Raw genomic sequence first — 25,508 nt, forward strand, 5'->3', positions numbered from 1 at the left:
CCCTCTGAAGATGAAAACCAAGGACACATCCATTGTTTGAGCTTTGTATACAGCCATCAAAAGTCTCTGTCCCAGTTCAGCAGGATTATGCGCTGTCTCCTCAGTCTTGTCCACCCAGCTAGAAAGGAGAAGGTTAGTCCGCATACACTGCTCTACAGAACACACCCAATCCTCTCATGTGGTCTTGTTCTTCCTGACAGAGGAACAAGTTCTCATAAAAGCAGTTCACACTAAGGTGTAAGTTACTGCCTAGAGAGAACAATGTTTAAATACCAAGAAATGAAGTTCTAATAACAGGAATTTTTATTGTCAAGCAAGGGCCAGTGAAAGAGATATTAGGGGGCAGGCAACCTCCACCTCCCTCTCAGATCATAATGTACAGTCCTATCTCCCAGCACACTCCACCCCATTGACATTTCCATGAAGGACCATTTACTCTCTGAATGCATATCATCTTTGCCTTTAGGCAACATTTTTCTTATTAGGGTGCATCCCAAGTATGTTCCTGCCTTAGGATCTCTGTACTTGGAATTCCGCCTGTTGAGAACACACTTCCTCAAATATCCACATGACTCACTCTGTTACATGGAAAAAGATGACCACTGAAACAGTTCTGACTCCCTTGATTACCCAAGGTCTTTACATATCTCTAACATCTTTGGGTCTCATGGGTCACTGATAGACAATCAGAAGGTTAGAGCTGGTGGGACCACAGACACCACATATCCGGTGGTTCCCAGACTTGACTCATCATCAGAGTTACCCCAGAAGCTCTTTGTGTCTGTTTTTTTAAATCAACAAAGCTTCACAGGCTCCAATTCCAGGAATTTGGTCCAGTGGATCTGAAGTGAGGCTCAGGAACCTATATTTTTAAATGTAGGTTAAAACATTTCACATATTTGGGGATTACTGACCCAATCTTCCACTTTAATTTTTTTTAGAAGAGAAAATACAAACACAGAGAGATGAGGTGACGTTCCTAAGAACACTAAGAGTTCAAGGCAGAGATGAACCCTCAGATCATGAGATCAGGGCAGAGAAGATCCCCAGGTCAAAGATGCTTCCACTATATCTAGTACTACAGTCTAGGTTCTCACATGTTAGAGTTAAATTTAAAAAAAAACAAAAACAAAAACTTAGTAAGCGGAAAAACTAGCTTAGCTCTACCCAGTTTTGTTTTTTTTTTTTTGGCTTTGGACAGAGTAAGGCATGAAAGTGAAAAGTAATGGTACAGTGAGAAAAAAGACAGGATTTTAATTCATATCTGTTCTATAAAAACCTGAGAGCAGTATTTTTTTAAAACCTTTTTAAACTAATAAGAGAAGGATTAAACCCTTCAAGATATAAACGTTGATGGATGGACGTATGTCTGATACCCAACATCCCATATAAACTTGGGATCCCATAGAAAGGGAAGAGAATTACCAGCAACCTTGGTGTTTCTAGAGCCCACAAGCTGGATTCCTTTTGGTGAGTTTCGACTGGGAGTTTAATTATTGTCTTAGGTCATAGGTTATTGTTCTCACCAATTCCCACCACGGCTGGCTACATCATTGTTCAGCTTTTGTTACTACAACAATACAAGGATACGGCTAAGCCACAGCATGACTCACAATAGGAGTTATAACAGGAGAACCAGGAATCGTGGACCAGTACAGCAAGCATTCCATTTCAGCATGCATGCATACACACATACATACATACAGCTGAGCAGGAACTGGAGGAAAATAGGTTTCAGCCGCTGCCCGATGACTGACCTGAGGACCCCAGAGTTAGAGTAACCTTGTCTTCTGTCTGGACCATTGTCATTCCGGACACAATCAGTTATGGTGGCTAATAACGAGGGCTTTACCCTGTCATGTCATCAATACTTACCAAAATAAGACCCAGATAAAAGTTTATGTCAGTTGTCAGCTTCTATGAAGCGAGTTCACATTCCCTTCAAAACCCCTGTACTAAGACTGCTCTGATTCATTCCCAAGAAGAGATGTGGCTTCAGAGGGAAAAGATGAATGTTCTTTAAATCTAAATCAGACACGACTTTGTAGAAATACTAACTTACCACCTCATTTCTCCCTCATTCACTCAATCATTCTCAAATTACATCTCTAAATCTCAACTATCAACCAGGGGAAATAAACTCTTTTAACTAGCCAAAGAAAATTCCTCATGGCACATAAAATCAGTGAAAAGGTAAGGAATGCAGGAAGGGCAGAAGAATATGTGACAGCAATACCCAATGCATCTGAAAGAGTCACACCCAGCAATTTACAACCTCCCTGGGAAGCTGGTCACAAGGCACAAGACCATCAGCTGACTAGGGTTTGGTTTTTTTCTCTACCCACTTCATTCAACCTGTCCAACAGCTACATTTTCTAAGTAGTATCAAAGCAGAATGGTTTTCACACAGTGTTTCTAGGTGAAGAACACAATGAAAAACACTCTCCCCATCCCTACAACCTGCATTATTAGACTTTCTTTTAATAGCCTTCTAGGAAAATCTTCAGAATTCTTTGGTCTTTTGCCTTAGCATATCTCTCTCTAAATCTGTGACTATTTTTGTATTTCCTAGTCAGTAATCCTAACTACTATAAATAAAGACTTGGTAGTAAAATCATGGTCAGCTTATCTCTATGAAGCAGTTCACTAGTGGAAAATACACCCTGGTTTCTATACTTATTTTCTTGTTAAGCAACTACCACAAACAACCTAAGGCTCTTTCTTTCTTTTTTTAACAGAATTAGTTCACCCAAATGTAGATAAGTCAGATATCTACATTCATTAATTCTTCTGCTCCTTCCGTCCTGGTGATTCTAAAGAAGGACAAAAAAATCTCTTCTGAATCCACATTTCGAGATATGAAACTTAAAGCACAATTGATTCTGAAGTGCTTTGTTTCAGTTCCTCTTCAGTGTGTGTAGGGGATATTTTTTAAGACAAGGTTATGTCAAAATTTCTCTTGCCATCAGAGAAACAGTGATTTCCAGATAAGCTTGGCAAATACTCCCAGGTTCCTCATATAAACAGCCTCAGGGACTTAACTAATTTGCTGGGAAAGTTTGAAAAATCAAGTCATTAGCAGCTTTGCTATGGTCGATATTTTCAGCAGGAAGATTGGAAGCCATTATTTAAAGACTACACCATATACCCAGCATCATATTTCAGAGTTACTAGATTTGAATTCAGTTTTAAGAAGGAATTTTTTATTGAAAACCATTTAAGATACCTCACCAAACTGTAGGTTTTTGTTGATTCTGGAATTTTGTGAAATAAATTGAACTCCAATATCTGTCATTCTAGAGATTAAGGAGAATGGGAGTGAAGACACGGGGGACAAACCTCTACCCTAAAATGTTTCATTCCACATGGACCATAATGGGAAGAATAAAAGGTTTCTTTCTGCACTGAACCGCGTCAGTTTTACACTGTGGCCACTGTTAGGTATCCAACATGACTCCAGTGGATTTGTGGAATCTTTCTCCACACCTTTGAATAACTGGAAAATCATGAGGAAAGGGAAAAAAAAACAGAAACTACTTATCAGTGTGCTCAGCTAAGATGACCATCTAAAACTATTGATTTAAGATAGGTACTCAAGAGCAAAGAGGGAGTTGGAAGTCACACCTAACTGACTGCCACCTGACTTGGACAAACAGATAACTCGTGAGCACTTTGGAGCCAGATCCTTACAGTGCAAGCTCCTGTCAATAATTCACTCTACCCTGGAGGTTGGCCCAGGTCCTAGAGAAATTCAGGAAACCAAGCACAATACTGCAAATAACGAATACGTTTTCAAGATTGTAGGACGGGGAAGAGAAAGTGGACGAGGTCTACCAAGACAACTGGTCTGACTAGAGATGAATTCCAATTAATTGACAAGTATATGTCATCACTATACAGAATTCTAAAAAAAACCTCAGCATGAGAGAAGTAAATCAGAGAAGTTAAAATAAGGAAAGGAGATAATGTTTTGTTAAGTTTAAAGTGCTGTTTAAATAAAAATGATTAAATGATTAAAATCCACCACAGAATAGCAAGTTCACCGAAAGTGAGATGCAGAAGCTCATACCAAAAACTTCAGAAGTTTTTAAAACAAATTGTTATGGCCCTGCATAGAATCTTCACCCTAGAATCTAGAACTGTATGAATAACAAAAATAGGGAATACAGAAGGTCCTGATGCTACATCTTAGAATCTAAGAGGAGGAAAGAATTTTTTAAATAATCTGAACCAACCACATAGCTTAATAGTTGAGAGTGAGACCCAGAAAAGCCAGGAGACTCACTCATGGTTAGAGGGCTCTTAGGCAGCAGAGCTGGGGATCAGGATCAAGATTGATCAAGATCCAGATAAACTGAGTGTGATCCATTACTCTTTCCTGTCACTCAGGTGTCCTTTTTTGATAAGAAACAGATAATATAAAAGTGAAATTCTTGTCTGAACACTCAAATGTATTTTTCTTTCTTTTTTTTTTTTTGTGAGGAAGATGAGCCCTGAGCTAACATCCATGCTAATCCTCCTCTTTTTGCTGAGGAAGACCGGCTCTGAGCTAACATCTACTGTCAATCCTCCTCCTTTTTTTTTTTTTCCTCGCCAAAGCCCCAGTAGATAGTTGTATGTCGTAGTTGCACATCCTTCTAGTTGCTGTATGTGGGACGCGGCCTCAGCATGGCCAGAGAAGCAGTGCCGGTGCGCACCCGGGATCCGAACCCAGACTGCCAGTAGCGGAGCGCATGCACTTAACCGCTAAGCCACAGTGCCGGCCCCCTCAAATGTATTTTTCTAATGTACCACGTCATTCATTACCGCTTCCTCTACAAATATATCTCTTTAAATGAGTGGACAGCATGTGACCCAACACCCATAAAATGATTTCCGCACTTCTCCCTAACTCTCCAATCCACTGGGCTCTTATACTAGAGTAGACTATATGCCATTTTATTAAGTTTCTGCTCAAGAAAGACAAAGATTTTTACATGACAGAAACTATATCCTGATTATTTTTAACCAACCAAGAAATATATTTATGGGATAAACAGCTTATGAGACATGTTAATTTTGAAAAAACTTCTATAAGGAAAAAAAAACATTTAAGTAAATTTAGAAACTTAGTTTTTTTAAACTGATCATGAGAATCAGGGTTTAACCTTTGGCTCTCCTTACCGTCTACCTACATAAGATTTTGGAATGAACTGCAATTCTCAAAGGATTTTTCCTTTTCACTGATATGCAATAAAATTCTTTACAAATAATGTTTCAATTAAGAGCTACTACTAATAAAATTAATGAATTCTTCCAAAGTGGATGAAACAATCAACCTAAAGGAATATAGCAACTATGTGATTCTTTTTAGATAAGCTCCATTATTAAAATTAGTTCATCATTAATACCATCCTTCCCATGAAAAGGATTTTCCAGAAGAGGAAAAGTGGGCTCTCACTAACTACCCTGCCTCCAATAGGAAAAGTACAACCATCCACCCACCATTCATACACAGAAGTAAGATCTCCCAGTCCTGTGTCCCATCTATCAACTGCGGTGGCACTTCAGGACTGCACCTCTTTTTCCTGAGGATCATTGTGAATAGTATTGTTCAAGCTTCACATAGGACAAAAGATGTAACCAAGCTGGCTCCAGCGGAGGTAATGAAAAGTTAAGGAGAAAGCAGATGGGTAGAAGAATCGAAAGTCACAAAATTACCCATGCCTACACCTTTTCTATAAAGGAAAGAACTTATTTCTGCACACCCACCAACTACCCCATGTCCCCTACTTAGAAGCACTCTCAAAAAACAACTTTCAGATCAATACAATTTCATCTGCTTGGTACACAGCGAATTAAGAATTTTCTGAGATTTTGAAATAGAACTAAAGTTTCAAACCTGTTGTCGAGTTCCGTGTGATCGGTGCCCCTTCCTACCCTGGCACATTTTCGAATCTTTGTGCATAAAAGTGTCTTGTAAGTTCTCCCAGCACCAGAAACAGAGTCACTCACACATCTGGCTGAATCTTGCCAGCCCCTTGGCTGGTTTGCAGTCTCCGTTGTGCCTCCACACATCTCCTGAGCGGTTTAACCTTCTGGTTTATCCTGACTATCAACATGGGCCTGGACACAAATGTTGAAGACCCTTTGTTGTTAGGGATATTCCACAGTGACCAGCCGTCCTAAATGATCATTGCACTCCCTACAGAGTAGGTGAGGCAAGCTACTTGGCAGCAGCCTACTGATTTCCTCTTTCAAAAGTATAAAAAAAAAAAAAAGGAACACTCATTTGTTACGTAAATTAAGCCCACCAATGAATTAGGAAGTCAGATGCATCCATCGAGTTATAAAACATGCTCTCAGCAAACCCATTATAAACAGACAAGTCCAAATCTCACTTCCTACTTTTGTTCCTAAGCTTGTGCTCCGGTTAGCAAAAGACAAAACACTCAACAGGTTGAGCAGCTTGGCCTGACTCACTCCATCTGTGCTCCCCTGTTGGAGATCGTGTAGTAGCCAATTAATTGGTCACAAGACCTATTCATATGGCTGTGGGCAAATGCAGTGACTTGCCTTCAGCTGCAAGGTTGTTCTGACATTGGCCACACCACCCTCTTAATGGCTTTCATGTGAGGAAGTGTCAGCTGACAGGTCTTACTCGGCAACCTTGCAAAATTCTAGCCATAGCAAGTGAAAGAGACGGTTACCCAAAACAGACAAATGTAGGGCTTAATGTACAGGAGGTGATGTGGGGGAGGGAGAGTAGGGACAGACCCTCGCTTTAAAACCAAATACATATATAAATAAAGTTTAAAAATACAAATATATATATTTATCAGTAAGAAAAATAATAATAAATTAGAAGCCATAAACCTTCAAAACTCTTGCACTGAATTCCTGATTTGGGGGCATACTCAAGCAGAGAAAGCCCTGAATTACCAGAACCAAGGACAAGAACAGCTCAATTTTGACTTCTGACACTAACATATTCATCTGTAAAATGAGAATAACACTATACAATCAATACAATTTTTCACAGTACTGTGAGTGCATGGAAAAAATAATTTTTCTTTTAGAAGAAATAAAAAGCATATGTCCCTAAAATACAGGTCAAATTTTGATACAAAAAACTACAAGGGATTGTTCCAATTCCCTTTCCTCTTCCTCATCCTTGAATTTGGCTGAAGAAAATATTAACAGATCCCTAAAATCTGATGAATGTTTGGCTGGGTCTCTAGTTTCAGTAGGTTGTAAATGCATCTTTATACATGGCAGCCATAAATTTCACTCCATTTGTGTGAGAAAATCTAATGACATTGTGGCAGAGGACTCAATTACCTTAAGACTTTACCATCTATGACCCTAAAGTTCCTCTATAACAAACCCAAAAAAGATCTTAAACACAGTCACTCATCACTTAACAACAGGGATATAGTCTGAGAAACGCATTGTTAGGCGATCTTGTTGTGGTGTGAACATCACAGAGTGCACTTACACAAACCTAGATGGTACAGCCTACTACACACCTAGGTACATGGTACTAATCTTATGGGATCACTGTCGTATATGTGGTCCGTTGTTGACCAAAACATCCTTACGTGGTGCATGACTGTACACCCTCCTCTGAGAAACACAGATTGCAACACACCAACAACAATGCCTGGACTTCTCTGTGGCACATACTAAATTGATAGTGCCAAGATAAAACCAGATTAGGAGAAAATGAATTCATTTTTCCCGGAAGGGGAACACATTTTGAGCTTAAAGCTTAACTGCATGGCCACAATGTGATCATGGGTTCTTCTTTCTTTCCCTGAACTGTTTTTAAAATTACTTTCTCTTCTTAACAGAGAATCAGAAGATCACTTATGCAAGCACTGTAACTTTTCCACTTTAGGCACAGGGCAGCTCAGGGAGCAAAGGCTGAATGTCAAGCCTCCTTTGCCCATCATCATGCCCACCTAACCAGTGGCCCAAATGAGGCCCCAGATCAACATTTCCAAATCACCTAGGGTTTACCTCGTCCAAAATCGTAGGAGACATGAAAGTATAGTTCAATGTTGATGGGGTGGGATCTATAAAAATGCCAAAATAACTGAACTTTATAAAATATGTAGAGGAGACGCTGGGGGAACACATCCCACTTTTTATGTCCTGTGCCACTTTTATGTTGAGGTCTCTGCCATGACATCATTAAATGAATTTGAGTTTTAAAACTTCAGTCTCAAAAAATATTTATCTAGGACCTGATGAGAGAGGACATGAAATCCTCTTTTTAAATATGTACTCTGTATATACATTTACCTAGTACTTCGCCACAAAGCTGTTGAATCATTCTGAGAGTTTACGTTTTCCAAAGGAATCAAATATTCTTACAAAAATGCAAACTTTATCCCCTATCCAGATGATGTAAACATTTTAAATTATCATAATAATAAGAGATGAAAATGACAAGACGGTTACAAAGGACATTTGGATGAAATAAGGATCAAACTGCACAGGGAAAGAATTCCTTTAAATAGAAACTAAACTGAATGGCACAGGAAACTCTAACCCCTTCAGTGCACTTCCTTCACTCTGCCTGCCATCCTTTAAACACTTACTATATACCAGTCATTGTTCCTCCTCAAATTCAGTCAGCACACCTTTGAGCCACCATTTCCTTGGTCGAGCGGTGGTGATTAAACTTTAGCAGGCTTACAAACACAAATTGCTGGGCCTACCTCTAGGGTTTCTGATTCAGCAGATCTGAGGTGGAGTCTGCGAATTTACATTTCTAACAAGTTCCCAGGCTGCTGCTGCTACTGGCCTGGGAACTGTACATTCGAGAACCACTGTCTTTTTTTTTTGGTGAGGAAGATCAGCCCTGAGGTAACATCCATACCAACCCTCCTCTTTTTGCTGAGGAAGACTGGCCATGAGCTAACATCCCTGCCGATCTTCCTCCACTTTATGTGGGACGCTGCCACAGCATGGCCTGACAAACGGTGCGCTGGTACGCGCGTGGGATCCCAACTCGGGTCGCCAGCAGCGGAGCGCACGCACTTAACCGCTCCGCCACAGGGCCGCCCCAAGAACTACTTTCTTAGTAAAAATTCCATCTTTCCCATGAAGACTTCCTAGGCTGAAAGAACTTTTTCTCCCTTAAATTCCTCTATAATTTTTTTAAACCACACTTTTAACACTTAACACACAATCGCTTTGCAATAGAGTAGCGTACATGTCTTAAGATCCTAATTAGATCACAAATTCTTTCAGTATAAAAACTGGGTCTTGACATTCATCTTTGTACCTCATACAGGTCTTACACCTGGTAGATGCCCAACAGATAACTTTTTGATTGGTTTCATACCACTGAATACTTACATTAAAAGTACAATATGAATCTACTTGCAACAAGCAGTGTGCTTCTTTGACAGTCTGATGCATATATTCTGACTAGGGGGGGTTGCCTGTGCTCAAACACACACACCCCCCCACACACTCTCTGTTCTCTCATTTACTACAGAAAAGTTCCTTTAGAAGCTTTAACATCTTGTGTTCATTCCAATCAATGTGACTTATGTGGTATCTCAACAGCAAGGGCTTTAAGACTTTTAAAAAGTGAAAATGCGGGAGCTGGCCCAGTGGCACAAGCAGTTAAGTGCGCGTGCTCCGCTGCGGCAGCCCGGGGTTCGCAGGGTCAGATCCCAGGCGCAAACCGACGCACTGCTTGTAGAGCCATGCTGTGGCGGCGTCCACAGCATATAAAGTAGAGGAAGATGGGCACGGATGTCAGCTCAGGGCCAATCTTCCTCAGCAAAAAGAGGAGGATTGGCATCAGATGTTAGCTCAGTGGTGACCTTCCTCACCAAAAAAAAAAAAAAAAAAAGTGAAAATGCCATTTCCTCCGTTCCTCCCTTTAATAACCCTTAATTTCACAATTCAAAATCTGATAAAATGTAATAAGGTAGAGATGCATATCAAAACTACAACCATTGTACTTAAATGGGCTGCCTCTATATGGTTGCAAATTTCCTCATATCCAAATAGGAGTTTTAAAATTTCTTCAGTAAATGGAAAAACAAGTAACAATTACATCATCATAACCATTCTTATGAGACATTAGAACAGCTCACAGTGTAGGTAAGAGAAAGGTATGTTTAGACCTTCGGTGCTCAAAATTCTGTTCTCTACCTCAATCCAATCTTCCTTTATTCTCAATCTTCTCTTTGCTGAAACGGCACCACACTCTTATGTATAGGTACTCACGCTATTACTCATTATCAAGCTGGATACCCTGCTTGATATTAAATAATATACTTTAAATTAAAATTTCTCATCGACTCTGTTTGCAACCCTCCTATGGTGAAGTTCTCCATTTCCTTCACACAGTTCAGCCATGTCTACACATTTAGAAAAGCATCGGCAATCACTGACTGGACTCCCATACTCCACTGGCAGTGCAATATGTTGACTGGAACTGCCGCTGCCACCACAGGTATTTTCACACTACAGATGAACTTTATCAGAGGTTGGAAAGGAGGATCAAAGACGTATGGAAGTATTATGAATCCATGTGATATATGTAAGGAAGGGAGACTACTGGCTCAACTTTTTAAGTTGTATTTGTCCTACATCCAATCTCAAAGCCCAGGTACTGAGAGGTCCGAGAGAAGAGTGCTAAGTTTACGAGTCAACAAACGGCATAAGTATCATTTAGATCATACAAGGCAAATAAATCTGGTACTCAAGATAGCAGTCTAGTCTCTTTTGCCCACGGTCAAAATCTCTAATCAACCAGAACACTGTTTCCTGTTGAGCCCAGACTCCACTCCAAACCCTTCCAATGCAGTGTTCCAGGGACCCACCTCCAATCCAAAAGATCTGGCACCTGAGGAAAAATCCATTCCCCTGCCTGACTTAGAGTTGGGAGAATTAAAGGCAGGAAAGCTTCAAGGTAAGTTTTCATGTGTTTCTACATTCCCTTGACTTCACACTCTTCAGATGATAAAAAACAAAATAAAAAATTAACTGGAAAGCCACAATTGAAAGAGATGGGTTTAAAGAGAGAAAAAACAAAGGCTTAACACACAATTCTACGAAGTCTAGTCTAATTATTCTTATCAAATGAATCTTTCTGGAAAGAATCTTTCCCTGCTATTCACATTACCTTAATGAGAAAAAACAAAGACTAAATGGAAGGGAGGGAGAGGTGGGGTCTGCGACCCACAGCTGCCACAACTGATCCCCTCCTATTGGGGTAATTCCCTCTCCTCCACAATGCCTTTTCCATACCCACCAACAGCTGATCACAAGCCTTTCTAACCTACCAGTGGTTTTCAAAGCGTGATCCCCAGAAGTAGACACAAAAAGGTTACGGGATGCTGGTAAACCACTGTTTCTTAATCTGAGCGCTGGGGCTGTGAACACACAGCAAGCAGAATATGTACACTTTTCTGTCTGTATATTATAGTTCAACATGAAGTTAAAAATAAAAAAAGGCACTCATGCGAGGCTAGAGCAAATGGACAAAGGTAAGAGGGTGAGAAAGCTTTCTTGAAGCAGTGTGCTTTCGGGGAACAGGCTTTGGAGAGAGATCCAGGATTAAGACCAAGTCTGTCAATACGTGGCTATTTTCAGAAACATGATCATGAACAGCTCCTAATACCTAAGCAGCGGCCCACCCTCACAATACCCGTTCAGTGTGCAATCAAAAGATAACATACCTGCCCCAATGCCATCTAAACTTATCTGACAAGCTCAGCACTCAGGAAATTTGGCAATATGTACAAACTCAGTCATACAAGATAGATAATAAATAACTAGCTAGATTTATTAAGTGCTTATTCTATATGCCAGGCATTGTTCTAACCGTGTTTCATTTAATCACAGGAAGTCGGTAACACTAATACCTTCTTTTAACAGATGAGGAGAATGGAGCACAGAAAGGTTAAGGAACTAGTCCAAAGTATGTAGCTTGTCAGCGGCAGAGCGAGGACTTAAGTCTAGGCATCCTTGCTCACAATTGAGCCCCGCCATTCATCCTCACACTATTCTGCCGGGCGGTGCACATGTGCACCTGATCACCTGAGGACTGACTGGGGAAGAGGTGAAGGAGGAGGCAGTTGGGTATCAATGACTGAAAAATTAAGTCAAATTCACTCTCCTACATCTCGAACCCCACGCCACTTACAGTGCTTGGATTCTCATTAATTCAGTCCTCTGTGAGGACAAGCCCCAGTCATGTGCACTGTGGGTGACTCTCTTGTCAGACACCTTGACATGAACCCTGCCCTGCTCTGGTAAACAATCTCTGTGCAGGAGCCAAGCACACCAGCCACCCCACAGGCTGGTGCCTCCTCTGCTTTGCCTGCTCTGCCCCTCCTCTCTTGACTCTGCCCAGTCTGGCACTTCAGCTGAGGGACAGACTCCCGAGCAGAGTGGTTTTTTGATCCATACACAAGCTATTTTAAATGGAAAATAAAACCAACCAGTACTACTGCTTTGACTTAAAATGAGGAACTGTCTGGCAGATAATTTAACTTTCAGATTCAGATAAAAGTTACACAAAAATTCAGGATGATCTGCAGTTCCTAATTATAATCCAGATTATTTTCCACTCCCATCTCCCCGTGCTTTGAAGAACAAAGCAGTCAGCACCAAAGAACAGGATACAAAATTGTATATGCACTTTGATAACAAGTGTGCTTTTTAAAAACAAAATGTAGAAAAAAGAACTAGAAAGAAATATCAGAATGTCTTTGAGTAGCAAGACGAAGAATGCTTTTTCTTTTATTCTTCTCTATTTCCCATTTTTCAACAAAAGGCATGGGTAAAACTACTTTGTTTTTTTAAACTCTTGCTGCCAACCCAGTAATGATCACTTGATTTCTTTATTCTATAACCATTCTGCAGGCTTTATTGTAAGGGAATTGTCAGAGTCAAAACAATTTCAGACAGCTGAAAGGAAAAGCAAAGTGCTCACCCTGTAAGAGTGCAATTCTCCTCACACTATTTTTCCTTCAACGTAATTGCTAGCATTAATATTTACATAAGCCAGCAAAAGTATAAAGCTGCAGCTATATACTCTTTCAAAATATCTATAAAAACAAAACTCCCCAATTTCCCTTTATTTGGAGACTTAGTTGAGTACCTAGCAGCAATGCAACATACATAACAATGAGAGAATTTTTAAGCTATACACATTACACTTTTTTTTTGAAAAAGTACCATTCAAAGGCTATCTAACCAAGTACCAGCATGCTGACAACAGAGAGAAAAGGAAAAGAAAGATGAGACTCCAGGAGATCCCCAACCTAATAAATGAATCAGTGGCCCTGAGGAGGAGAGTTACAATAAACTGTGGCTGTAACTATTTCATATCTAAACTTTAATAAGAAAAAGAGGCAGCAGGGCCAAACCTGCTAATTCAAGGCTCTAAGGCTCTGCAGTGGGACTCTCCACCCAAAAAAGGGCCACTGCTTATCTTTTTGTTTCAATAAAATGATTCATCCTTTCTGGAATCAGCTAGAGAACCAGCAATTTAGATTAAAAACTTGCATCACTGTTTTTTTAAGCTCTAATATCAGACCTCAATCTACAAAACTTTTTCCCTATGTATGATTTTTATAACCCATCCCCATGTTTCACAGAAATTAATAATAACCACACGATTATTCTTAAGACTTCCAAAAGTTAGAAACACATTAGCGACAAAATATTACACAACTTTTAAAGTTTAACTCTGATGTCAAGCCAGGCTTTTTCTAGCATTTGGACCTTAGCAAAAGTATCAGTAGTCCACATCTGCTTAAGAAGTTGGAAGCTGGGCCGGCCCCGTGGCTTAGTGGTTAGGTGCACGCGCTCCGCTGCTGGCGGCCCGGGTTCGGATCCCGGGCGAGCACTGACGCACCGCTTCTTCGGCCATGCTGAGGCCGCGTCCCACATACAGCAACTAGAAGGATGTGCAACTGTGACGTACAACTATCTACTGGGGCTTTGGGGGGAAAATAAATAAATAAATAAAATTAAAAAAAAAAAAAAAGAAGTTGGAAGCTGAGCTCTTGGGTTGAGGCCATGATCTCTGGAATCATTCACAGGTCTCAGTCTCTGCAAAGGACATGATCAGGGCAGTTACAAAGCAAAGGAGAAGTTGCCTTGAAGAGCTGTTGCAGAAATTCGTATTCAACACATTTGCTCACTCTCTACCCACCTGACCGAAAAGTGCTCTGTGGTATTGCCAGTTTTCAGTGCTCCCACTCGCCCCACCAAAACTGTCATTACTCTTAGCAAAATTGTATCCTTCATGAGAAGCACGTTTCAAAAAATACCTCTTAGCTATCTCCATCTCTCTTCCATTTGGATGTAAGGCTAGAACATAATTAAACCTTTCTGTTGATGCTTTGAAACAGATGCAGCCTGAATTACGCAAAGTGCAATGCAGAGCTGCAGAGGTAGGATCAAGTCCTAAGTATTGAGACACAGCGGCTCACTCGCCCACGCCACACTGAAGCTTTAGCTCCCGGAGCTCAGTGCTAAGATCCTCTGCAATAAGCCTGCTCATTGTTCTGCACTTTCTCCTATGCGTGGCCCACTCAGGTAAACTACACACCTGTGTCCCACACTAGACTGGTCTGCGTCTTCCTGGAGAAGAGTTTTGTTGTGAAAAGGCCTTTCTCTCCCTCTTTCTCTTACACTTATAACATCTTTTTAACTATTTTTAAGCATTTATAATGTTTTTAACATTTATAACATGGGGACACAACTATTTATGTCACAGAGGAATAAATAATTCAATCAAATTACTGTAAATGGCATCGCACAAACAATAACTATTATTATTGTAACCATTATAGCCATTGGGATCATTTTGGAATTACTGGCAGTTATTCATTAATCTGTGCTGTAATTAAGCCACCAAATGGGATTAAACAAAATAACAAGTATTTGACACACTTCTACAGTTTATAAAGATTTCACTGGTTTTGCAGAATAATTTATGAACTTGCCTTTAAAATATGCTATCTAAAGAGTCAGGACTCCATTCATTCATCTTTTCAAATATCTGATGTGCCAGGCCCTGTTCAGGATGCCAATGATACAGAGAAAAATGGAATTAGTGTACTAACAGTCTCAAGGCAGGTGTGGTGATGGTGTGATGGGGCTGTCAGTGTTGCAGGGTGTGAGGAGTGGGAGAGGGTCTTACTGGAAGTACCCAGAGTACTAAGGCCCTCTCTTTGCTCACGATTCGTGATATGAAAGCTGGAGAAGAGGAAGAGGTTTTACCTGGAGCATGTGGCGCTCCTGGCTCCCTTTTGACCCCCGCCCATGGAGATATGGCAGCCTACATCACAACTTCCACTGCTCCCACTCTAGTCCAAGCCCCGTGTTTTGCCAGGACTTCTTGCCAATATCTCACTCATTCTTGGCCTGCTACAGATCCATTCAATGGAAGAGTCAATGTAGAGAGCAGAATAAAGTTAATGAGAGTTATTCAAGGAAATCTATGTAGAGGTTAGGTTAAGAGATAAGTTAGTGACCGAAGATGCTTCTCCCCATTCTCCTTCGGTTTCGGTTTCACAGGCAACAACAGTGATACTACCATAATATAACTAAAATAATTAAAATCTTCTCATATAATAAGTTTATCACTGGCAAATTAAGTGAGAAAGACTCAAAGTGCTTTAAGAGTTCTAATAGCTACAAAGACTACGAAGCCTGCCTGGGAGTGGATAAAAATCAATTTATGAGACAAAAGCTGGGAAATGAGAGGCTGGGAAAAGGATATTCAGTTCTGAATCAGCAGACTCTCATTTCTCTGAGTCAGTTCCTCATGACAAGGCTGAGTACTAGGAACTCAGGAGATGCCAGCAACCAGATGAGCAGTCACCATCAGCAGTGTCTCTGCTGAGAGAGGGTGTCATACAAGGGAAGAGAACCCTGGACTAGAAGGCAAGAGCTGTGTCTAGTTCCGGCCCAGTCATTCACTAGCCACATGACTTTGGGGAACGACACTTGGCCTCTCTGAGCCTCAGTTTCCCAGCTGGAAATAAATGGGTGGTGATGATACTTACTCCACCTATCTTAGAAGGTTGCTAAAAATGTTTTTAAATGTGAGCATGTGGAAGTTCCTCTAAAAAACTGTACAGCTCTAGATAAATGTGATGTGTTTTTTTATATCTACACACACATCCAAAAGTACTCACTGTCCTATTTGAGTTGCTAAGCTCATAGGTGACTGCACTGTATTTATACAACATGAAGCCAACATAAATAACTTTGGCCACAATGACATCTGGCAAATAATAATTTTATCCAAGAAAGTCAGTCACCTTCCCACTCCCTACCCCAAAACGCGGCCAATTCTCTGGAAGCTCCAGGTAATCAAGCCCTCTAAAACAGACTCATTACAAAGTCTCTTGGGAACAATAAACTCTAGAACAAATAAGTGCAACAGGTAGAAAATTATATCTATGAAATAATTAGCTTTCAAATTAACATTCTTTCTTTCTTTCACTGATAAATTCCTTTTCTACCTCTTGTGTACCTTCAAGCATACCAATTTCCCCTACTAAAATATCCTCCCAGACTCTAACCCTGCAAATCAAATCCTCTAAGTTCTTTCAGGACCCAAACCAAGGGCCATCTATCCCATAAAAACTTCCCACAATGACCCTTTTCTGAAGATGTTTCAATATCTATAATGGAAAGACAGATGGACTCTACATACATGCCTCCAAAGGATTCTCTATTTGTTTCTCACAGCTCAGAATCTCCCCAACAAAGAAAACTCTTAAGAATTACAATGGTAGTGTATGTGTATGATCTGCCTCTCCTCCATTTCCAAACCCCATCACAACGACCAATGAGAAAAGATACAAAACCTAATCCAGCGGCCAGTGGGAAAGTTTGGAAGGCTAGAATCAGTGTCCAGAGTTGTGAGTAAAACCTTTACAAGAGTCAAGAGGAAGCTGGCTCATCTCCCCAACTCCCACGCAAACAGAACTGAGACAAATCATTACCTCTATTTACCAAACCATAAGTATGCAATTCACCAATCTCAAATGCCATAATAATGAAAATCACATGACAAGGGAACGGAAAATTAAAGAAATATGGGCATCAAGAGATGACAAAGAAAACTCTGCAAGTATAACATCACTCTAGCTCTCTGTAGAAGAAAAAGTATCTCATGACAATTAGTCAACACTTTGGAGCAACTCTTGACCATTCACTCCTCTCCTCCTTTCCTCTTCCTAAATCTAATTAATAAACTAAACTTGTTGATTGTTCCTCCATGTCCTTCCCATGGTACAAAGGGGGTGGGCTTGTAAACCTAAAAAGTACATGGTATTCTGTGCAGTAAAGAACCTTGCCACTCACTGATACTCTGCATAGGCCTCTCTATACCCGTTTCTAAACCTGGACTTTTAAGATTCCTGGATCATGTCTCAGGGCTCTTGGAATCTCTGGAAACATGCACACATCTGCACCCAGTGGGCAATGACGTTGTCTTTGTTAGCTCTCCGGGCCCTTCAATTTAAGTTTCACTACATCGTCCCCTCAGAGCTCCATGTTCCTGCGAATAGTCGATCCAACAACAAATGTGCTGTTCTCTACCTTCTGCCTTCTTTCATAGCCTTCATTCCTACCCTCATCCATTTTCCAATATGACTTTAACTGCAACCTCCCATCCTTACAGCTATCTTATTCTCTCCCAGACTACCCTCTGACTTTACATAATCTTCCACTGTCTTTCTGTCTCAAACCCATGCTGGCTTTACTTCTTTTATCTTTCAAGCCCTACAAAGTCATCACCTTGATTCCCCACCTCAACAGTCCTTCAGTTGGAACAGCCCTCAGAACTCATTCTGGGATCAGCTGCCCATCACCTTCTCCACTCTAAGGCTGCTGAGTGCTGCACAGTACTTCCATTGTACAATCAATTCACAGTACTTAGTTCTATAAAGTCTCTGCGAAAACCGAATTAGTGAATAATGAACCACTGCTTAAGGGAAATACAGGGTTAGCTTCCTGCAAGCCTCTGGCCACACATTTTCATCAACTGATTAATACTTGGCCTTGTTTTATGTGTGTTTCTGTTTAAAGACACTTTATTGAATATATATTGTTGCTCCATTAACATTGAACTCACAGCCAACAACATTATAACTCATGCTGAACGAAGCTTATCTAACACACATATTTTCTCTGTAAGGCACATCACAACTTTCTTGCCTTAGGAACACTAGACAGCACTTCAGCACTATGCTTGGGGGCCATTTTAAACAGCAAAATCCCCAATAAAAAGCACAAAAATGCCAAAAAAAACCCACTCAACACTAAACAGACTGTAAGAAGGACACTTGTTCACAGTATGAGAGCTGATATAAGAAGGCAAAGTGTTGCCCTATTCGACCCCTGCGAGCAACTCCAGTATTTTGCCAATCTGCCCATGTCCCTGAACGACCATAACAGCAACACGAGCATTGACTTTGGGATTATACACAAATTTTAGCAAGTAGGTGAATTTCCAAACATGAAATCCACAAATAATAAGGATCGACTATACTTTGTACCTGATATGGTTTTTTGTGACCATTTCCTCTACTGAACTGTAAGCTCCCTGGAAGCAGATCATGTCTTAGTCCTCTATTTGTTCCCAGACACTAGCACAACGCTTTGTATATAGAAGGCACTCAACCAATGTTTGTTAACCGAACCTTACCCACATTCACCTTTGCTCCCTTCTATGGGGAAAGTTTTGCTTCTTCTAGTCTAAGAAAAAGACTAGATAGACCCCGATCTCTGGGTCTCACTGTCTCGCTCCTGCTCTGGGACACTGCTGCATCAGTTACCCCACCACCACCACCTTTTACCTGCTTTCAACCTTTCTATATATGGCACGTAATGCACTCAAGATTGTTGATTTATATAACCCTCATTTTTTTATTCCATGCAATGCAGAGAATGTGTGGAAAAAGAAACACATAGGGTCATTATTCATGGGCCATATTGACAGTGGGGGCAGGGAGGCATTACACTCTGGAAGCCTATGGAAAGCAATGACATTCCAAAAGAAAATTTCCTGCATTTTAACAGTGGCCGGTTGTAACCGGTAAAATTCCTAGTATCACAAACATATCAACATGAAAACTCCTCAGGATTCTCAATGCAGAAGGAACATCTAAAGCCTAGAATATTTGTGGACACTAAACATAAAAATGAAGTGATAGAGGGGCCTGGAAGCAATATTGCCTGAGAGCGTTTAGGGAGAAACCACAAATTCCTATCAGAAAACTCCACCTTCTCATTTATTGCTGGCCCCTCGCCCACCCACCTCTCACCCTCAATCCTGTCCATTCCACTGAGTTAGGTTTTCAGAAAACTAGTAAACAAATTCTAATCATGATGACCTGGTTTTTATTTTTAGAAAATCGTCTGCAGATAAAATGGAAAGATAACAAGCATAAAAAAGTTATGAGCTCAAATATCAAAATGACTTAAATATATATATTTAGTATCTAACTTTCCAAATGGAAAGATAAAAATCTAAGACAGTGCTAAGTGAAAAAAAAACCTGAAAAAATGAAGGACTCTACCAAGCTTAGAGACTTTAGTCATTTAACAAATGTTTACTGACACTTTTGTAAGGCCTCCTTGCCTCTACCTTTTGGTAAACTGTTAGCTCCTATTACAATAGAACAGTATGGAATAAACCTTCATGAACTGAACTGCTCAAGGGCAGGGATGTACCTTAGTCATTCTTGTATTCTACAAATTCATTGTACCTGGAATATGGAAGATGTTCGATAGATGCCTTTGAAGGAAGATTTATTGTATGGGGTCCTATAAGTTCATTCATAAGTTTACTTTTAGAGTTCAGAACACATATCAGAAACGTTATTATAAAGGGTGGTCAGAGTACCAGGTCATCTTAAAAAAACCAGGTTAACCTATAATATAGCCATTATTCTAAAACATAAATGAATTAACTATTCTTCACAACATAATAACATCTTTAAGATCTTAACTACGAGAAAATGCCTTCCAAGTGGTAAGAGCCTGCTATTTTCCACAGACACACACACACCAATCCTGCTCTTTTAGAGGCTCTGAGGGTAGGAGAGGACAGCAGGAGGCTGCTCAAAAACCAAGAGGATGAGGAGTAGCTGCTGGAGGCAGGTATAGCTTAAAGAAGAGTAATCTGAAGTAGCTGAGACACCATGAATGCATCACGGTCCCCTCTTGCTCTGGGAAACAGAGTGGTTCAACGAGGCACCACCACTTTCCGGTGTGGAGGAACACACTGCTCCAATTTTTTCTGACTCTGCAAACAAATAAAAACCAATGACAAGGTGTGACTGGAGATCAGGAAAGGTCTGGTATGCCTGGGCAGAGGTGACAGTGCTCTCATCTCTTTTTGGCAGACAATGGCAACACCGTGGAAGCACTGATGAATGCATCTAATTAACTTCCCAGTTGGGGCCATAGTAGAAATGCTTTGAAATTTTTCATAAATTTCCCTGGATACCAATCACAATTAAAGGCCACACCCAGTAGAAGACAGCACAACAAATTTCGCTAACACAGCTGAGCAGCTTGCTGTGAGCCTAGCACAGTACTTTGCTCTCACTATCTCATCTCATAGGGACTCTATTTCAATTTATAGATATGATACCTGAGATGGAAAGTAATTTGCCCAAAATTGCACAGTTACTAAGAAGAGGTGGGGTTCAAATCTGACACGCATATACACATACTCTTATCTGCTATGCATCCTGCCTTGCTTTCTTTGGAAAGAAAAAAAGGCTACATAAACAAACTATAAATACAGAACATATATACATTGGCTCTATATGGAACAGTGCCTGTGTATGGTCAGCGCCCACTAAATTTCATTATTACCATTACTCTATTAGGGCAGATTAGATGTAGGAAGGCAGGAGCAAGCTCAAGAAACGGAACTTGTTTTTCAAATTATACTGCTGTGAAAGTCCAGTTTAAAGTCAGTTAATCTTTGCTTTTCACTACTGCCCCTTGAAAATTTGATAAATTCGACAACAAGTAATTGCTAGTCTCACTCTTCTAGTACTCTAACCCCTTAATGGCTTTCAACAAAGGAATCACAGCAGCACAGCAAACCCCCTTCCCCTTCCCCCTAAGTGAGCATTATTTTCACCAGGAACACCTCCTACCACTCGGGTACAGGACTAAGTCAGATCACCATCACCTCTAGAGCAGAAAAAAAATTCTCGTCCCTGTCAGCCAAAAACTATTCTACTCTTGCATAAGCTTTTCCTTTTACATTGTTTTTATTCTTGACCAAAGATGTAGCATGTAAGAGGAAGAAGTCAAGTGGCTTCTACTGCTGCATTATGGCCACAGCACACCTGATTGCCAACAAAAGCTGAATGCCGGGAAATCCTGTGAGTGTGTGTTTACAGCGCTGGGGCCGGGAGGCTATGACAGTTATCAGGTTAAATCCAGACTGTGGTCAACATCAACTGGGTGTTCCTCATGAGTCCAGCCTGTTCTATGGGGAACTTAAACCTGTTCTTAAAGAACACAGCAACTTTTCAAGAGGCCTGTCCATAAGCACAGCCTCTTCTCCCAGGGAACAAACTACACTAAGCAATAACGTGTTACAACTCCAAAAGCTTCCATAAAGAAACCTAGGCTAAACTAGGACATGATCTTTTCTATCATCTCCCTTCTCCTAAAATTACCCCATCAAAAGTCCCAAATGAAAGCTAAAAAGATCTTCATTAAAGGAAAGGAAAGCTGAGGTCAAAGACATTAAGCTTACGTCATGAGCTAATGGAGCCTTTGCTTATTCATTTATTCAGACATTTCCCAAGTACCTATAGAGGTGCCAGGTGCTGTATTCCAGGGTGAACAGTACAGACATGGCATGGTCACCCCCATCCTCGCAGTTGAGTGGTAGGGTCATGCACAGGCAATTACAATCCAGAGGGACAGGGTGCTAAGTGCAATGATGAGTATGAGAAAGAGGAGGGCTCTCTAGCCCACCGGGGGTGGGGGCGCTATCAGCAAAGGCTTCCAGCTCTCAGGGCACTTACCATGTACCAGGCACTGCTCTAACTTGGCAAGAACAAACCCATTTAAATCTCATAACCACACCACGAGGTGGTTACTATTATCCTCAATGTACCAATGAGAAAACAGCAGCACAGCACACAGTGGCTCAGTACCTTGTGCAAGATCACACAGCTATTAAGTGATGACGTCAGGACTGGAAACCTCAAGTCTGGTTCCAGAGCCCACGCCTCTCTAACCACCACACTAGGTAGGAGTCGTCAGCAGGTTAAAGGTGGGAGGGAGGAGGTGAGTTCCAGGCAAAGAAATCTTTATTACAGGGAAAGCTCAAAATTATTTGAGGAACTAGACAAATTCACTTTGACCAGTTTAAGGAGAGTGTGGGGAAGAGCAAAGAGAAATGAAACAGGACCAGCCATGTGAAGGAGTTTGGACTTGATTTTTAGGAGTTACATGCTATCGTTCTGAGCACCTCAGTAAAACAAAAGGGTACAAATCTAATGAAAACAACACAAAGGTTCAACAACACACAAAAGAATGCAGATTTATGATCGTTAAAAATAAAAAAAATGGGGGCCAGCCCGGTGGCGTAGCGGTTAAGTGCGCACGCTCCGCTGCAGCGGCCCGGGTTGGGATCCCGGGCGCGCACCGACACACCGCTTGGCAAGCCATGCTGTGGCAGCGTCCCATATAAAGTGGAGGAAGATGGGCATGGATGCTAGCCTAGTGCCAGTCGTCCTCAGCAAAAAGAGGAGGATTGGCAGATGATAGCTCAGGGCTGATCTTCCTCACAAAAAAATTAAAAAAAAATTAAAAACAATGCATTTTAGCTACAAATTCGTAACAGCTTTTAACAAGCACAAAACAAGGGAACTTACCCTACTAGTAGGACTAAAAATTGCCTGAGGCCTGACGCAGAGGTCTGTGTTCCAGATCAGGCTCTACGCATACAGGCAACTTCTCTGTGACCTTGGCCAGTGAGCCTGTTTCCTATTCTATAAAATAAATATAACTACTTTAGAAAATAAAACCCATGTAGGTGTGAGCTACTATAGTTAAGTCCATCTTATCAATTATACTTTCTCTGAAATACTGGTCTTAAACGCACAGCAGCACATTTAACCAATATGCACTTCCCTCTCACCACAATTTTTAGAAAAGAAAACCGTAGGAAAAATTGGTTTATATCGCATGTAATTCCTAACTTCAGCATCCTAAATCTCCAGCATGGCTTGTTTCTGCTTTGAAACCATCACCACTACATTTCATAAGCTGAACAAATCTTTCTTTGTCTTTGCTAAGGAAAAGAAATGATTCAATTAAGAGGACCTCTGGCTAACTGCACTCATGGGGAGCAGGGAATATTCCTAACTTTTTTAACAACATCTATGTACAAGGTCCTCCAATCCCTGATGGCCCTCCTTCTAGACCACAGGGAGATGGCAGCAGCCACCTGGAGTCACAGGTGCTTTTGTCTCAGACAGAAAATTCAAATCACAGACTTGGGATTAAAAATAACCTTAGGGCCTTAAAAAGCAATATGTACTCAGAAAATAACCTCTCCCCCTACTGTTTCCTATCCCCATCCCACTAAGAAATTACCTCAACTAAGTCAATTAAAGTGGCAAATTAAAGTATAGCATCATGAAGAGGAAATCACAAAGAGTCATAAGGAGTGGGAAACCCCAGGACATCAAAATTGCAATACCTTTGACTCTGATTAATTTGTCACTGCTTTTTTAGGAAACAGGGAGCAAGAATCTCACAGAATAAAGGTTGCAGAAAGTGACTATCAGAGACTCTTCCCAATGTAAGCTGTGTGCTTCAGAAAATAAAAACCACTGTCAACTCTCATTACCATTTAAGGACAGCCACAATTTATGGATGAAATAAATATTTTCAAGCCCTAGTTGGTCCACTTATTTTAAAACATATCCACAAAATTCAAAGGGGAGGAAGGAACTTCCAATAGCCCCCTGAAGTTGTAATAGTACAGTCATGTGTCACTTAACAATGGGGATACCTTCTGAGAAATGCGTTGTTAGGTGATTTTGTCATTGTGCGAACATCACGGAGTGTACTGAAGGGGAACAAAATTTGCTTCTTTAACCCCAAAATGTGTCTCTTTAACATGAAGATTATTCTAGGCTGATTATTTTTAAGAAACAAAAGACTCAAAGTTTTTGTTACCTCCCTGTTAACTGTCTAAAAGAATTCAGATTCAAAAAACCTGTTTCAGGAAGCGAGCTATCACCTTAGCATCACATGAACTAGGTGGTAGACTGGGAGGAACCTAGAAAAGCCTGTTTGTTGGGCTCCCCTTTGTGTTCTTCTGTTTCTGTGTGGCCAAACATTTGTTTTCCAAATGTTGGCTCCTTTTCACCTACCCATGAATTGAATCGCCTTCCTTCCCTTTGAAGTCCCTGACTCTCCCCACTCCAAAAACATCTTCCTTTGTCTTTAGCTGAGGATGGTATTTAAGATGAGGGCTTTGGCCATTTTGGTGAGTTACTCAGTTTTCCAGGGTTTTTCCCAGGTATACATGTTGTTAAACTTTTGTTTGTCATTCTCCTACTAATCTCTTTCGTGCCAATTTAATTCTTAGACCAGCCAGAAGAATCTACCTAGAATGGTAAAGGAAAATTTCTTCCTCACCTACAGTACTTACACAAACCTAGATGGTATAGCCTACTACAAACCTAGGGCTATGCGGTACTAATCTTATGGAACCATCATCGTATGCACTGTCCATCGTTGAATGAAATGTCATTATGCAGTACATGACTGTATATGATTTTTGTACTAGTAAACTTGGGTTGTCTTTTTTTTCTTTTTTAAACTATGGCCATGAGGGGCCGGCTCAGTGGCGTAGTGGTTAGGTTCACGTGCTCCACTTCGGTGGCCAGGGGTTTGCAAGTTCGGATCGCACGTGCAGACCTATGCACTGCTTATCAAGCCATGCTGTGCCAGGCGTCCCAGATATAAAGTAGAGGAAGATGGGCACAGATGTTAGCCCAGGGCCAATCTTCCTCTGCAAAAATAGGATTGGCAACAGATGTTAGCTCAGGGCTAGTCTTCCTCACACACAGAAGAACTATGGCTGTGAGAAAACAAAACAATTATTCCTTTATTTATCTGCATCTCATTTGCCATTAACATTTTTACTATATGAACTGCATTAGTACACAGGTATTTGGTCACCTGTTTCTATGAGGATAAAACATCATGAGGCCAGTAGAATATTTATCTTGGATAGAGAACTGGATTAGGACCAGAAAACAAAAGTAGGAATAAACAAACATTTCTCTGGAAGGAGAAGTATAACAGAGTGGTCTTTCAGTGATGGGTGTGAGGATTGAACTTAACATTTTCATAACTGATCTAAGTGACAGACTGGCCAAGGATAGGGCCATATTTATAAATGGCACTAAACATTTTCACCAGGAAAATGCCCAACTAAAGGGAACACACAGTAAGATCTTTCA

The 25,508-nt window shown here is 40.7% G+C and overlaps 1 protein-coding gene across 4 annotated transcripts in view; it reads right to left on the bottom strand.

The window, feature by feature from the left end:
* FNIP2 (folliculin interacting protein 2) overlaps nucleotides 1-25,508 on the bottom strand; it is a 131,885-nt gene that overhangs the window by 88,709 nt on the left and 17,668 nt on the right. Inside the window, exon 1 of one of the 4 annotated variants that reach the window (XM_014780243.2) lies at nucleotides 5,882-6,169. The exons of 2 other annotated variants lie outside the window; for them this stretch is intronic. In XM_014780243.2, the coding sequence (XP_014635729.1) occupies nucleotides 5,882-6,057 (176 nt within the window). In that variant the 5' untranslated portion in view covers nucleotides 6,058-6,169. Of the gene's footprint in view, nucleotides 1-5,881; nucleotides 6,170-25,508 lie in introns of those variants that run through there. One more of the 4 variants, XM_014780241.2, reaches the window with a different exon arrangement.

Source organism: Ceratotherium simum, chromosome 12, assembly GCF_057802395.1.
Source record: "Ceratotherium simum simum isolate JZ-2026a chromosome 12, ASM5780239v1, whole genome shotgun sequence".
NCBI classification, from domain to species: Eukaryota; Metazoa; Chordata; class Mammalia; order Perissodactyla; family Rhinocerotidae; genus Ceratotherium; species Ceratotherium simum.